General features: G+C 38.0%; 1 protein-coding gene across 1 annotated transcript in view; it reads left to right on the top strand.

Moving 5' to 3' along the window:
- The window catches only part of LOC140343438 (carboxyl-terminal PDZ ligand of neuronal nitric oxide synthase protein-like), a 50,643-nt gene extending 40,034 nt beyond the window's left edge, over positions 1 to 10,609 (top strand). The window contains exons 3-11 of the mRNA XM_072430109.1: positions 221 to 313; positions 1,696 to 1,754; positions 3,112 to 3,220; positions 3,540 to 3,681; positions 4,154 to 4,311; positions 5,082 to 5,249; positions 6,423 to 6,588; positions 7,120 to 7,417; positions 8,989 to 10,609. Of these exons, the coding sequence (XP_072286210.1) occupies positions 221 to 313; positions 1,696 to 1,754; positions 3,112 to 3,220; positions 3,540 to 3,681; positions 4,154 to 4,311; positions 5,082 to 5,249; positions 6,423 to 6,588; positions 7,120 to 7,417; positions 8,989 to 9,514 (1,719 nt within the window). The 3' untranslated portion in view covers positions 9,515 to 10,609. The remainder of the gene's footprint in view (positions 1 to 220; positions 314 to 1,695; positions 1,755 to 3,111; positions 3,221 to 3,539; positions 3,682 to 4,153; positions 4,312 to 5,081; positions 5,250 to 6,422; positions 6,589 to 7,119; positions 7,418 to 8,988) is intronic.
- The last annotated feature ends 6,463 nt before the right edge of the window (positions 10,610 to 17,072 follow it).

Here is a 17,072-nt window from a genome sequence, read left to right as displayed (position 1 = left end):
AGAGTGTAATTTTCAGTATCTGATCTTATTCTGTATGTATTGAGATGGATTAGGTAGCTATGCTGTAGGCAGCTATTGGATCTAGATATAGGCTCATTAGCTGAGTGCCTAGCTTTGTGCCACTGTTGGATCGGCTGAACTCAACATTAAAATTGAAGTGGGTTAAGTGTATAGTACTGGGTAGGTGGTAATTTTGTTCTCTGCTTTTCTTTCCCACCAGTATGAGTTCAAAGCCAAAAACATTAAGAAAAAGAAAGTCAGCATAACAGTGTCCCTGGATGGAGTCAAAGTGGTAATGAGGAAGAAACAGAAGGTGAGATGGTGGATTGTATATTGATCAGTATATACTACACAATCCTGACAGCTTTGCAATGTGGGAAAAGAACCATGCCTGATTACCATGTTATCTGAAGTAACATTCAGCTTTATTCTGTTAATGTCAAGTGGCAGAACTCAAAGAACTCTCCAGATAAATGGGTGAAAATCTAATTTCTGACCATGATGTATAATAGATGAGCTCATATTATGAGGCTGCTGAGCACCACATCTGATAAAGAGATGGCATGATGGGAATACTGTAGCACAGCTTCAGATATGGGTGTAATAACCAAATATATTAAACATGTTTATACCAAAGACTGGTACTTCAAAGAGGAGTCATATTTCTGCTGTAACATTCATGAATGTTAGAAAATATAGAAAATATATCAGGCATAGAAAATATATGCTCATTTTCTCTTGAAAACAAGACGTGTAAAGATAAAACTATTGTTTGCCTCATGCCAATATTTAGCATGTGTAGGAGTGTCCTCATAGCATATACCGTGTTTCCCCGAAAATAAGACACTGTCTTATATTTTTTTGGGCTTCCAAAAACACACTAGGTCTTATTTTCAGGGTAGGTCTTATATACTTTTTTTGCACCTGCTTTCAATTAACTGTGACTGCACAGTTCCCACGGTCCAGGAATCCCACAATGACATTATGATTCATAATGTCATTGTAGGATAACCTGTAAAAAATAAAAAAAAACAAGTTTAAAATAAAAAACAGAAACGAAATAAATATTTTAAAAAAAACATTTTTTTTTTTCCTCCCAAATTTTTGCTGTCGAATGCAGCAAAATTCGGTTCGGGTATACCCAAATTCGAACAGCCATATTCGGGTCGAATATAGGGACAACCCGAATTCGAACATCAACACTACTGGAGACCCTTGAGAGATTAAGGAAGTGGAATGAGCCATCCAGTTTACACATACTGGAAATCCATTTTGAGTGGAGTAGCCATTTAAAAAGTGGGTACTACTAAACAGTTACTTGTTTAAATTTAGTTCATCTCTGGGAATATGCAAGCAGGAAATCTTCCCACAGAGAACCAGCACCCTTCAATGCGTGTCAGCTTGAGGTCCTTGATCAAAGCTGGCGTCATGGAGGTGGCAGCAACGGATAATTGATTTCAGAGCTTTGAAGGTACGAAGGGGAATTTTGTATGACACGTTTATCTTTTTAAAATAGAAGATGAAAGGCAAAAAAAATCCCATTTAATGGTGGCTGTGTGTGGGCCTCATGCTCATTTGCATTCTTGTAGATGTTTTAGATTCCAAGTGCAGTCCATATGAAATGTAAGATGGGGGAATATGTCAGGCAGTCAGCTATCCTATATGATGTTTCTAATGGTGGGTTCTGTGTCACAGAGAAAAGAATGGACATGGGATGAGAGTAAGATGTTGCTTATGCACGATCCTGTCTACAGGTAAGAGTCCCCCTTCACCAATTCCTTTTTCTCCTACCTATGGCTACACCAGATGCTTAATGCAGTCTTCATGTCATGTACAGTACACCAACACAAACCCAACCCAGTGCCCCTAAAATATTCATCCCTGCAATACATTGAAAAATACATTTTTGGAAACCTTTTTACTCTACTGTCAATGAAATGTTTCCTTTACTTGCTTTATTAGTGAATTCTTATTAAACAAATTCTGTCATAGCAAAAGTTTCCCTGAGAGCGGAGATAATACACATCCATGCAAAATACAGCAAATAATGAGTTTTCCTCACTAGTCCACTTTGCTCTAATATGACTGCATTACATAACCTAGATTAATAGGACTTTACTAGATATTTCCAAGTCTCTTTGTTTACACAATTGTTATAACAGTAGAAATGACAAAAGAAAGCTTTGTGATAGCTCCAACAATTTTTTTTGCCTATTGTTTTCTGTAACTCTGCTTGGAAAGGTTTTAAGGTTGATAAGTAATATGCTAGTGTAATACATCCACATTCTTTCACAAAATCACAGTGCACACCAACAGTGCCCTTATCTGTAGTTCTTGTCAGAAGGGGAGTGTCAATTTTGTTTAGGTATCCTCTGGGGTCAGCATCCACTTCCTGCACTGAGATGTTGGCTTAGAGATGACACAATCATGTAAGTACTGATGACAGAAATTCTTAAGCATGTTTGTTTCTTCCAAATACTTTCAGCAGAATAGTGGCATCATCTTAGCCTAGACAAAGTGAATTGGGAGATTAAAACTGCTTTTATTGATAAAAGGTAAAGCTTTTCTGAAACAAATATCTTGTTGTACAGTCTGATTTATTAGGTATCCAGTAATGCAGAAGTTACTGATGGGTCTACTAATGTGCAAAACATGATTTGTGTCGTTAAGTGGTTTCACAACTTCAGTCTGGGTGAGGAATCCATAAGTGTGTCACAGGAAGTCTGCTGTTTGGAGGAGAAATTGTTTGCTCCTGTTGCTGCCCTTTAGTACTGTTTTACATTGATGGTCTTGCCAGAAGTCAAAAAATTAAAAACAGAGATTTTAGGAGGTAATCACAGTTTGGTGCAAGAATATTACATGGAGGGGCAATTTGGATTTAAGCTGTATTCTGCTGAGCATCTGGTTGGCAGTATAGAGGTTGCTGAGTGCCAGGATAATTTCACCAAATTCCAGAATATGATCATATTTTATTTCCAGCCTGGCCCACATCTCTGCTGAATATTTAATCTCCTCGTTGCTCTTCCAGGCTGCACTGTATATTCATGACAGAGATGCCATTTTACAGGATGACAGGCGGGCTGAAAAGTTTTTTTTTTTTTCTTTTTGCAGAATATTCTACGTTTCACATGACTCACAAGATCTGAAGATATTCAGCTACATTGCCCGGGACGGAGCCAGCAACACCTTCAAATGTAACGTCTTCAAATCTAAGAAGAAAGTGAGTTTTGCAGAGGTGGTCTCCTCGTTGCTATGGACGAAATTGGTTGAATGGACAATTTGTTCTTTCTGTAGACATAAATTATAACAAGATACTGCTAAGATTTAAATGATTGTCGTGTGTTTAGTCAAAAACAGTGTCATAAAGTGTTTGTAGTGTTTCAGTCATTGTCCTATCAGTTGGCACTGTGAGGAATTTTAGAATAGCTTGCATGTTTTTTGTGCAGATTTCTGTGTCTTATATTTGGGGTCTGCAACCTGCGGTTGTTCAGAGATTGATAATGATAATCAGTACAAATGGCATCTCTCTCTCTCCGCAGAGCCAAGCCATGCAGATTGTACGGACAGTCGGACAGGCCTTTGAAGTGTGCCACAAAATGAGTCTTCAGCATGCCCAACAGAATGCAGATGGGCAGGCAGATGGGGCCAGTGATAAGTCTCTGGAAGAGGCTAAACTTGAAGGTAGCCAGAGGCAAAAGTGCATCATTGCATCGGAACGGCTGTCAGTTGTATTGTTCACCTTCCCAAATGATCTAAATGACAATCACATCCGCACTGACTGCAGCCTAACAGAATGAAAACTGACAAATGACAATATATGGGCCTATTTTAGTTCTGTTAATATTCCCCAGCCATGCATGTAATCTATAAATTTATATGTAAATGAACAGTGCACCCTTTGTCTTTGTGTAATTGCTCATTCAGTGTTAATCGTTCTAATCAGGGATGGAAATGGGAGAGTTAATGGCAGGTTGGGAGGGTCTTACTGAAGAAGCAGATATTTTGTCACCTGATACAGTGAAAAAACTTTTTATTTAATTTATGCAAATTCCATGCAAATTAAGCAGTGGGTGGATTACTGTTCCAAGCACAGTAACAATTTATTAAAGTATTTTTTAAAATTTTTATATTATCTTTTTTTTCTTTATGATAGGGCAACAGCTGACAGGAGCAGAAAATAAAGATACAAAAGAAGCTGATGGAAATCTCCAGAGAGCCACTGCAGAGAAGAGAACCTGTGAACGTGCGATATCTGCACCAGACCTGGGAGTTGTCAAATGTCTATCAGTGCTAAAAGATCAGAATGGCCAGGTAAGACTTAAAACAAGAGAATTCTGGGTACTCACAACAGACTATAGCCACCTAGGATGAATTGATTACATCAAGTTATAATTACCACAGCAGCTCCAGACTGTAGTAACATTGGTGTGCTCACTTTCAAGAATTATTAGTATTTAGAAATTTTATTTAATGGTAACATGGAGCTGTTTATTTGTGTGATAGTCAGATGGTGGTAGAAATCTAAAAACCCACATTATCGACTGGATCTTAAGTATTACAACTCGCATGTAGGCAGAAAGTAATTCTTTCCCACAGACATATACATTTTACACACTCCTAATTTATTCTATATTTTGACAAACTGGAGACAATTTAAAAAGCGATGTAAATGATTTTACATGCCTATATGATAATTTCCAGATCAAAATGTTCACCTAAAAAAAAAAAAAAAAAAAAAGTACTGTGAAATTACAATTCTTCTCCATGTTCTACATATTTAGTCAGTTGATTCCTTAATTTGGCCCCTAGCAGTCAGTGTTCTAGGTGTTCTAGTTTGATTTACAAAATAAAGTTGTACATTTGTCTTCTGTGTATTTATAATGATTATTACACTTTTCCATGCAGTAAGTAAGGCCGTCCTCACAGGTACAGGCTCTCTGCCGACGGTCATTTGTGTAATTTTACAGAACGTCTAATCCACTACATGGGGCTGAATACACACTTTGCTAAATAATTTAAGAAATAATGTCTGTTTGTTAATTATGGAGCGCTTGCCCTCACTGTGTGTGCTTTGTTTACAGGATATTGAAAACTGTTCCACCTACTCTTCATTATCAGCAATCGTTCACACTCCTAGCTGTGCATCTTCAGTCTCTGTCCTCACCCCTCTGGCATCACAGCATCGCTTACAGCTTCTACAGCACCAGCTACTCCAACAGCAGCAGCAAACACAGGTGGCCGTAGCTCAGGTGAGAGTGCAGCCTTCTTCACTATGACACCAGAGTTCCAATAGTGCATGAGGAAGGTGGGTGGTGCCTGTTCTGCAACCAGAGGCAGAAAGAACTTTGAACCATTTTAGCTAAAAACATCAGAAGATAATTATTGAAGCCAGTTTTTGAAAAAAAGAATGTAACCCTTTGATCTTTGGTGCTCAAGTATTGTAGTGAAAAAAAAATTTACTAGCTACTACAGTAGATAAGTTCAATACCATTGTTGATTAGTTAACAGTAAAAGTACTTCTCCTAATGTTACAGTCACATCTTAATGGAGGATTGAGGTTCAGCTGCTCTACTAATAAAAGGGGACATGTACCTCCAGTGTATTGTACATTTTACAGCTCCAAATTCTTATCTTCAATAGCTTTGTTCTAGGTGACATTGACCAGTTTGTGAGCACTGTCTCCCCCTTCTAATTAAAAAGAAGGTTCTGTCATAGATAGGGCATAGCCAGAGGTGGATATCAATCCCCTTCACTTATCACATAACTTTTAAAGTAATAACACAGCATGGCATTTATAATCCCTTATGACAGGTAAATGTGACCCAGTACTGTTCTTCTCTCCAGTCTCTGTCTGATATATATGTCATGTCAGAATGCACCTGTAGAAGTAATGGAGAGAATATGGCAAATATCTCTGCTTATCGTGTGACAAATTTATGTCAGACCAATGATTACATAGTACATGTTGTACTGCTGCACTCAGGCAATTCAGTGAACAGGGACCTGACTGCTAACCTGGGAGTTACAAAGGCATGTTGGCAATTGCAGTACAAAAGACAGCAGGCAATCCACAGTTTGCCACACATATTGTATCACATATTCTCCAGTAAATAATATGCAAAGATTCGATCATATCCCAACATCCGGCTTAAAAAAAAAAATAGACTGCCACATTATATGAAATGTAAATTTATTTATGTCTCTGCAATAATTTCTAGGTAATATACTGTATATTGTAATTTGGGGTTTTGCAATTTGTAAAGATATTTTTGTACAAAGAAAAATATGGTGGTGCATATTTATGATTTATGGAAGCATCTAGTCACCTAGCCAGTCAGACGGTTAATCAATACAGAACAAGGATGCAGTGACTGATTTAAAGGAGCTCTTAGAGTATTCATTGTATTGTTTGTGAATTGCAGGTGCAGCTCTTAAAGGACCAGCTTGCAGCAGAGACAGCAGCACGCAATGAATCCCAGGCTAGAGTGCGCCAGCTGCTACTAACCAATCGTGATTTGTTACAGCACATCTCACTGTTGGTGAAACAACTGAAGGAACTGGAGATCAGATCTGGTCTGAAGTTTTCTGGTGAGGATCAGTAAATTTTACGGTTAGACAAGAAATAGAGTATAATACGCAGAATGATGGATTCTAATTCTGCAGACTTGGCACTTTAAGAGATGGAGCATCTTTTAAATGCATTTGGTAGCTGCATGCCTGGTAGTTTCCTGCACTAATTCACTGTTTTAGGTGTTATTTTCCTATTTCTGTAATGTCGTTGGAAGCTGCAGTTGATACAGCTTGGTTCTGGTGGCAACAGGTGTAATATGACCGACACATCATACCTAAAGTTTTACATAAATCAGAACATTTGTATTTTATATCAGTGTGTATTCTAAGGAATGCTCCACATAACGAATTACACTTTTAGTTTGCAATACAGAAGCTTGGTCTAACAGGTTTTATCTTGCCAAAAGTGTAGTGTACAAGCCAGGTGCTGTCCAAAGCCAACAATTCCACTGTTTGGCTTCTGACTTCTTGAGCTACTGCAAATTCATTTAAATAATAAAATTTTAATTCTTCTGGTTTTTCTCATATTTGTGTATTATTTGCTTTCAGGCAATAATCACCTAATACATAATTTGGCCATTGCCCAGTCGCTGTCACTGAACCTTAAGAACCTTTACAACCTGGAAATAAACCTTCCTGCCACTTCCACACCGGCCCCAATACAAAACAACCCTGCCTCAACATACGTTGTAAATGGAAATTACATGGGAGATTCATATCTCAATCTTCTTAACCTGGAAAAGGAAAATGACCCTGTAAGGGGCAGTGATGAGAAGGAGGTGGTCAGTCGCAAGGTGGAAGGGTCAGAGGTCACTGAGATATCTGCATTCCAAACTGAAGAAGACAAGTAAGTAGAAATAAGCACTACAGTGGTAATTTACTACAGTTTTGTCTACCTTGTGCGATGTCATCTCAGCAGCTTCCAATCAACTTAGAAAAATTGTAGGCTATACTAAAAAAACAATGTTCTAAATTATGGTAGCAAATAACCATTCACACATCATTTTATTGGTCGGGTTGCGGTAGGTTACCACATCGGTGCAGATTAAGCAATATTTGTGCTTTCACCCCTCCCTCCTCTTGGGGGAATAAACAACCCTAAAAAAGTCACAGGGACATGGCTATTTGCTGTTTGAGATAGCCATTCTTACTCACCATAACTATTATATAGAAGGGAAATACATGTGTTACATTGTTGTCATACAGTGAGGGACAGTTCTGTACATGACTAGCAAGGAGATGCCCAATAACACTGATCTTCCCAAACCCTATATCAGTCTTTTTTCCAAAAACACTACTTGACCTTATATCCTACTCCTTCTATATAGCAGGATAAAAAAAAACATATTCATAAAAAAGATAATTGGTAATAGGTAATTTTTCGTTGGTTCCCAGGGATTACTGCACATCACAAAGGTGGAATATGGTAAGGTAGAAGTTTTGCGGGTTTTCATTACCTTAAAAATAATGTTTTATGCAGGCTTTAGATTTCTTGTATTCTTTACTGTGCTGAAATACAGCTGCTTACACGACTTTGAACACAAATCAAAAGTAGTCATCCCTGCTTGATCTAGATTTTAGTTTTTCTACATTTTTTTTAATCAAGCAGCTTCTGGTAGTTTTTAGATCAGGTCAAAGGATTGTAGTTGCCCCAGTAGTTGGTAGACTAGCATCTTCTTGGATCACAAGACTCTGTCACTGTAGTGGCCATACCAGCGACTGCACTGCAAGTGACCTAGCTGTATGTATATGCAGCAGTATACCCATACATTGAATACAGATTTCTGCATCCTCCAATGAACTAATAAGGAACAGGACCATAGAATGAGTATAGTAAATCCTATTTTGTATATTTTAGGAAAATGATCATGTTTTTCTATGTTGCTTCTCAGTAAGTCACATCACCCACTGGTCAGCAAAAGTCACACATCCATTACTTGACTTTGAAGTTGGCGTACAAAAGTGGGATTTTAAAAAATGTTAGCATGTTGTAAGTCATCCTTTGTGAGTCACAATCACTGGGATATGAATCAGTCAGGGGATTAGTATGAGGGTTGCCATTGCTGACCTTCTAAGAATGGTAGTTGCCTCACTGTATTTGACATTAATACTTATTTGCCATAGACCCAGAACAAGCATGCAGGAAAGAAGCCAGTAAAAGTAATAGTTCTGAGAGTTCTTGTTTTTTTTTTAACTTGGTGACTCAAACTTTGGAAACAAAAAAAAAATCACAGATGGGCAAGTAGTATTTTCAGCAGGGAAAATTAGCTGTTGTAGCCCACATTTCTTTCATGACAGGTTTTCTTGGATGCACACTGTAAACATTATTTGGTTATTAAATTTTAGAATGAAAAAGATTGAAGATTCCAATTAAATTATGGATTGGTTTACTGACATGTTGCTTCCTTTATATCTAAGGCTCCTGCACTCCATCCCGAAACTGATCCCACCTCCCCCAATCTCCAGAAAGAGATCCTCCAAGATCCTATCGTGGCCTATCAATGAATCCACTGAGAATGTGACCGTACCAACTAGCCTCAACCTTACTAGTTTCACCACCATTACATCATGTTCTATAACACCTGCTGAGTTGGAGGAGATTAGTCCAACTTTTAAAAATTCCTATTTTCCTGGCTTTGAAAATAGTGACCTGTCCCCTGTAAAGAGTAGGCCTGTCCACCAAAACTCCATTGAGGAGAACAGGACCTTCCACTCCATCGCAAGCAGCTATGACAACCTGGAAGACACGCCAACCATTGTGCCTGAGACGCCTCCATGTAATGGACTGGTAGAGCCACTAAACGTGGAGACCACCCTCCCCTTTTCCTCTGCCAATGACACTTGTCTTCACATAAGCTTTTCTGAGGATGAGTTTCCCGACATGAGTATGGATGATCATCTACCAGTTCACAAGCAATGGCAGCTTATTAAAAATGGCAATTAGCAGATCGTTGTACAAATAATAGCAATAAGGCTCACCCAGTAAATACCATCACTGCTCAGACAACTTACAAGACAATTTACCTGTAAACGCCTTTGCAATATTAGAAATTGGTGATACATTTAATAGAAGATGGCATCCTAGGAATTAACGGTGGCAAAGCACTCCCTGATTAACTGGCGTGGCAACAATGAACAATTCTGGTATACAGTTACCTGATATAGTCTATAAGAAAATAATTTTTTTCCATTGGATCAGGGAGGTGCCTCAGCCTATCCAGTCAAATTCTGAAATCATGCAGAGAAACAAAAACAAATATTTCTTAAACTGGACAAAAATTATGTGTATAGCTTTGTGTGTTGTAATATGCTCAGTATCGGTATGACAGTTGTTAGCTCTGTGTACAGCATGTCCACTCTAGGGAAAATTATATTTATCAAGTTACTTTTAGTAATATGAGGAGCCTTATTCTAGAATTGTTCTCACCATTAATGTGGTCTTTCTAGACCATAAAACTTTGTATGTAACTAGGCATTCTGTGGGATTTTTCACTTGCTCCTATTAGCATCATAACTAACAAGTATAAGCTTTTCATTATGTTGTGAAGTCAGGGTTTAGGAATGGTACCCTGAGCTTTTTATTCTGGGTTTATGAGGTTTTAGCCCATTTTAACTGACAAGCTTCACATGGTGCAGATAGTACAGAAAAAAATATTATAAAGTAATGTAAAGTATTTTTATCAGAAATCTTTTTTTCCCTGCTAATTTGCCCAACATAAAAAAGTGTTTATTCTTCCTTACATAATCGTTTGGGTGATTAGCTCAGCCTCCTAATCCAGGGGTCTGCAACCTGCGGCTCTTCAGCCTCCTTGGGAGATCTCTGATGGGGGATCCCCTTCCTCCCAAGACACTGTGGAGGAGGGGCATTCCCTATCCGGTGTTCTAATGAAAAAAATCTATCAGTGAAATAAATCTACCACGGGGTGTGTACAAATGGGTGTGTACAATGACATCCCCCTCCTTTGAACCCCAATTCCTCTGGAATGGGGAGATGCACAAAACCAAAAATGTAGGTGCAAGTGGGGGACACCTGTGACTAACACCCTTCTAGGGGCATAGTTCAGTGTTTAATTTATTTCAAAGTAGGCCTACACATGCACACTTGTTGTAACAGGTAAAATTAAAAAAATATTAAAACCTTTAAAAGTTTATAAACTGTGTTATGTTTTGCGGCTCCAGACTATTTTTCTTTAGTGGAAAAGGAGGCAAAATGGCTCTTTTGATAGTAAAGGTTGCTGACCCCTGTCCTAATTCACTGCAAACTCAACTCTGTCCAGTAACTTCCTGTCTATTACTGTTACTGTGCATCTGTTTATGTCATAAAGAACACAATCAAATTCATATATTCTTATATTTTTACTACTGGGCAGGATCTGGTAGGCATTAGGGAACTAAATACAAAATCCTTACAGATTTGTACTGTGAATTGGTTTATCTGTGGGTAGTTGGTACAGAAAATAAAAAATGTATATGGATTGGGGCAGATGTTATTTAATAAGGATAAACAGATTGGGCTCTATTTATAAAACAGAGAATCAGACATTTCCTTGTGGAAATCATCCAGGTTCATCTGCTTCAATAGCAGTACCTGATTCCCACCAGGGGATGTTTGAGGGAATGTCTGATTCTCTGTTTTATAAATAGAGTGCCTTGTGGTGCAGTAAGTAACTCACAGTGACCAATCACCACTTCCTAATCCCGTTGGTTACTCTACTCTGCACACTACTGAAACTGCCTAAGCAGAAAAATTTGTCGAATTAAAATATAATAGGATTTGCTATAGTTAGTTGAAAGTGAAATAACATAGAAACTATGTAGATTGTTGACCAAATACAAAGTGGAAAATGATTTATTTTTACACAGATTATTAAATAGAAATAGAAGCACCTCATTAAAATGTAGCTTATTTTATAATCAGAATTTTACATGTATTTTTTAGCTGTAAGAAATTTGTCACTGTTTGTTGTGAAGAGTGAACAGGTGGATTAGTGCAGTTTGTGATAGCGCCCTCTGCAGCGGTTGGACAGTAATATTACTGTATAACACTAATTATACCTGTATTAGGATATTTTCTTATAAGTGTATTTAAATTTGAAAAAGTAGAATAACAATTTAAATGTTGGAAATGTATTTTGTTATTAAAAATGTGTGAATGCTACAAGTTTTTATAAAAGTTTACATATAGGCAAAAGGAGGGAGAGGATTATTAGATTATGCCCAGGGAGGACCTGTCACTGTGAGGATTCAACTCATAATATATATACTCATAATCAGTAAAATGTGAAGACAATGTGACTCTTCCTATAAATGGCGGTTGGTTTTGCATAGTTGAAATAAATTAGAACAGAGGATGATGGGGCTCAGACCAGAAAGGTGACAGAAATGTTTGGTCTGGGTATTGCCGCTTTAGCTGAAGGATTTGTAATGTGAAGTTGTAGGCCACAGAATGAGGATACATAGAAGGCAGATTGGGTAGCAGTAAAATGGTGAATTTGTATGTGTGTTAATGATCTTTAAAATAGTATAGAATGTGCTGGTTAGAAATCAAAAAAAGGTTATTTAATCTTGTGTAAACCAGCCGCCTTGTTCATTATAAAAAGTCAATATAAGCATTCAGGTATGGATGCAGCAATTTTCATTAGAATTAAGGTAATATGGCAACTTTTTGGGAATTGGTCATTCCTAGCTTTAGTTTTGATTAAAACTAGAATATTTCATAGCAAAAATGGGAAGAGTTTGAGACTTTGACACCAAAAAACAATGAATACATATTCTCTGTTCAAAGGTCAAGCAGAAAATTATTAAACATGTACCAATTAACTCGCTGTAATTTAGATTTAAAAGGAACTATGATTCCCCCCCAAAAATAAAATATTTCTTATATAGGAATGGCAATAGTCATGTTACCATATTTGCATGCTTGTTTAAAAAATATTCAATTCTTTACCTTCCTGTAGAGTTCATGTTATTTGAACATCATCATGGTGCCCCTAATATTTATGAAGTACAGGAACTAGTTACATGATGGGTATTGTACAATTGTAATAATCACATTCTTCATTCATAATAAAATATAAAGCCATCATAGCTTTTATCTCATTTTCTCCAACTGTTGTGAATAATTACCGGGCTGATATCACATGTAGGCTGCCGCTAAATGATATCAGAGAACCGGTAAAAATCAATATACTTCACAGATTTTTTTAATAAAACAGCTCTAACATTTTATTCCTGCCTCCGTCTTCAGTTATTTCCTTGTTTAATATGTTCCTATTTATAGCCTGTGATCTAAATGTCTAATATTCACAGCTCTATTAATTTAGGTTTATGTTTAATAGTAATAGTCACTTCTGGCGTCAGGACAGGTAAAGCTATGAAAGGTGCACAAATTTAATGTAATGTATTTTCTATACTATATTTGAAAGCAAGTAACTAACATGGCATTTCATTACTGCCAATGCATGAGTGATTGATGTTTATTGCCTGCTCTGCAGTTTTACAGCTAAATAAAAATTGTAAAAGGTCTTTGTACACGTAAGAAGGCCCCTATTGGGACTTTTGGGCCAAGGTGCTATGCAGCACTATACCTGTTCACTTACAAAACCAAGAGGGGGCAACCATCCTATCTTGGTCCTCATTTGTGTCCTTAAAATTTTCATAGAATCCACCGTTGCACGCCCCTATTTTTCCACTGCAATGTTTTGTATGGTTTGCATTGGGCCCGGCCCCTACATTACCAGTTCGTGGCTTTCCTCTTCTGGCTAGCTAGGTTCCAATAGGCTTGGTATAACTGGAAAGGGGGAGCTACACACTCTTTGCTTGCATTTTGCATGTTTAGGTTTGGCTTTTATATTGGGGGCTGCCCAAAAAAAAAAAAAGTTATAGTTAAGGTATCCAATGACCATAATATACATGTATGTTATTTACATTTCTTCTCGAGTGGAATTCGTGAATAGAGTGTTACAAGGAACAGTTTAATTGTCAAAATCTAATTGGAGAGTTTTGACACAGCGATGTATTTTTAAACTCTTTGCCCATCAATATGACTGTCTGGTCACAGCCATCTTAGGCTGCGTACACAAAATAGACTTTTGTTGTTGGAAAGGATCTTTCACAATCCTTTCCAATACCAAAAGACTGCATGATGCATGAAAGAGCTCTGTACAGCACCATTCTGCTCTATGGACAGGGAAGAAAACAAGCAAGTGCCACCCCACTGCGCTCTCTCCCCTTTATTATTATTAATAAACAGGATTTATCCCCTTCACTTATATTGGAGTCGTACGTCGTTCATGCATCCACCAGGATGGATCCATGAAAGACTTTGGAAAAGTGCTGTACACACATCAGATTCTGGTCCTATACCAGCTCTGAAGCGATAATCGGACGAGAATCATTTGTTGTGTGTATGTAGCCTTAATCTCCATGAATTGCACATTTCAATGCATACTAAAAGTAAGACTTATTCTGCCACCTACTGGCAAATTCTCCAAAAAAAGTATTCATAATAATAAATGCTAAATCTTCTAAAGAATATACTGCCAAATCTAGGTCAAATTGACAGGGAATAAATATTGAATATACCTCTTATTTTAAAGAAAACAATACATTTCTAAATCAATTTATACTAAAATGCTGTATAGGGACCCTAAGCATAAAATAAATACATAAACTGCAATGGGTTCTGTAAAATGGCTGGGGATTTTTTTCAAGTGTCCAAGTACTTGTATGTGTACTCACATTGAGTCCACAAGTAGGCAGAACACATTTTGTAGACAGTTGTTTTTCTGGAAAAGATTCTTGCATATATATCTGCCAATGTACTGTTTGTATCAGCTTATTTATTAATTGTAAATGAAAGACGCTTCCTAAAATCTGTCAGTTTTCTGTTAAGATCACAATTCCCTGTTGAATACCAGAGCCAGACAGGCTCTGTCTGTCACTGTTGGGGTGTTAGCTGAAAGGGGATATAAGTAGCAAATCATTGCAGCAGATGTGGGCGCTTGATAAATATGGTCCAGTCTTGGTTTATTCATCCGTATAATTCACTGGGTGAGAGAGGATTATAGCAAATGGTATTCTGCATGGTGTATAAAGTAACGTTGATTCTGTAACGTTTATCCTTTTTTTCACCTAAATTCCCTTAAAATCCCTTTAATGTATCTGCTCCTCAACTATTCCTAATATAGAATATTTTTTCTTTATTGAATATAAGTATAGTATATATATATTGTTTATTTTATTTTATATATGACTGGCTGTATTCTGCTTTTGTAATAGTGGGTTTATAATGCACAACCTCTGTAGATAGATACTGCATGAACAATAATGAGAAACCAGTAGTATACTAGGGGGTGCTGAGAAGTTCCTGGCTTTGCCCCCTTCCAGATGAAATAAAAAAACGAGTGTGGGGGCATATGACAGCCTAAAATCTTAGTATGTAACTGTGCAAATATCAGGTCCTTGCGATTCTTAAAACTGTTTTTATTTTAGTGAGAAGCTGTGATGGCAGAGGCACAAGCAAGTTTCATGTCGTTGGAGTTATGGGCCACATTCACACTGAGACACAAACACTGGGGGAGACGAGTCCTTCCCACAGCACGTCAAAACCTTGATATCTCGTTTCAAGACTGGGCATTTTACCATTGAAGATGAGCGCCGCAGTGGGCACCCCCCAACCTCAGCTGACTCTGCAACCTGCGATGCTGTCCATGAGCTGATTATTGAGGACCAGCAAATATCTGCAAAAAAGAGAGCCCAGATACTTGACATCACACGGGAGCGTGTTGGGTTTGTTATCACCACTATCCTAGACATGCGCAGCTTTCAGCCAAAATGTTTGAACAGTGATCAGAAGAAGGAAAGAGTTGAAGCATCCAAAGCCGTTTTGGCCCATTTTGAAGCTGCACATGACTTTTTGGTTAGGTTAGTGACTGAGGATGAAACCTGGCTCCACATCTTTGATCCTGACACCAAGGAACAGTCAAAGGAATGGCACAACAGCGGGGCCCCGCGGCCGAAAAAGTTCTGAACCCAGAAATCGGCCAAAAAAGTCATGGTGTCTGTTTTCTGGGACAAAGACGGTAATATGTTGGTGGACTACCTACCTCAGGGCTCTAGTATCACTAGCCAGCTGAAGGAGACAATCAAGACGAAACGCCGTGGAAAGTTGACCAAAGGGAACCTTTTTTTGCAGGACAATGCACCTGCGCACACGTCCAATGTTGTGGCTGCCAAATTGAACACCCTGGGTTTCCAATTGGTCCACCATCCCCCCTACTCACCTTTTGAGGACATTTCTGACGTCAAAGATGCTGCTGAGAGCTGGTTTGCGGCCCAACCAAAGGACTTTTATTTGAACAGTCTACAAAAGCTGCAACTACGCTGTACCAAATGCATCAGTCTCAGGGGGGAATATGTTGAGTAAATGTGTTATTTCATAACTCTGTCTCTCTTCTTTCTGGTCGAAGCCAGAAACTTCTCAGCACCCTCTCATTTAGGGGGCCTACACTGTGACCGGCAAATTATTATTATTCTTATTTACACAGTATATAGCGCCAACACATTACGCAGCACTTTGAAAAGCATATATCACAGATGTAGGTAAAGTCCCCCAACAGCAAAGTTGATCTAAATTGTTACCTATCCCAAACACAAGACTGGCATACACAGCCAAAGCCATAGGTATGAAGCCAGAGACAGGATGACAGGAGTCTCTCAGCCTTCCTAGAGGTCCATAGCTAAATATCTAACAGCAATGCCATAATTACCACTTAGGATAAATTATTGCTATTGGCCATCTTTGGAATCTATGCGAAGAATGTTTCTCATTGGTCCTATGAAGAAATTAACAAGGCTCTTTTTTTCTGAAGCAGAAACTAATGTAACTTTCAATATTTTAAACAAAATTCAAACAAAATACTCCAGGAAAAGCTTTTTCAATGCCAATTTTTCAGATATTCTAGATCAAGGGTTCCCACACATTTTTGGTTAGCTACTTTTAAAATGACAAAATTTTTAAAATTACAAAAAAGTCAAAATGATCTACCAACAAATAAAACTTGGACTTAATAACTCCTGTGTGTGGTCGAGTTTATTTTGGAAGGCAGGGCTCCTTAATCTACTCGCATTGACTTTGTGTTCTACCGGTAGATTGCGATCCACCTGTTGGGCACCCCTGTTCTAGAAGCTGAAAGACTCCTGCTATCCTCTGTCCTTGTCTTCAACATTTTGAACTAGACAGAAATGACCAGGAGAGCTCACACTTATAATAAATCTTGCTCAAGCTAGAGATCTATTGGAAGTTCCCCTTTTACACTTTCACTGCAGTTTAATGTAGTCAACAGAGGCCATACATGACAACGGTAGGGTGTTTTATTCAAAGTCTCCATTGAAAGTCACAGAAGAGGGAAATCATTGTAATGAAGATGATCTCTGCTTTGTTCAGGTAAAATAAGCTCACTCTCGCCCTCATTCTTTTACATCTGCACTGGACATTTGTC

The sequence above is a fragment of the Pyxicephalus adspersus genome, chromosome Z (genome assembly GCF_032062135.1).
Source record: "Pyxicephalus adspersus chromosome Z, UCB_Pads_2.0, whole genome shotgun sequence".
NCBI classification, from domain to species: domain Eukaryota; kingdom Metazoa; phylum Chordata; class Amphibia; order Anura; family Pyxicephalidae; genus Pyxicephalus; species Pyxicephalus adspersus.
The sequence above is the reverse complement of the archived record's forward strand: the minus strand, read 5'-3'. Positions and strand labels throughout refer to the sequence as shown.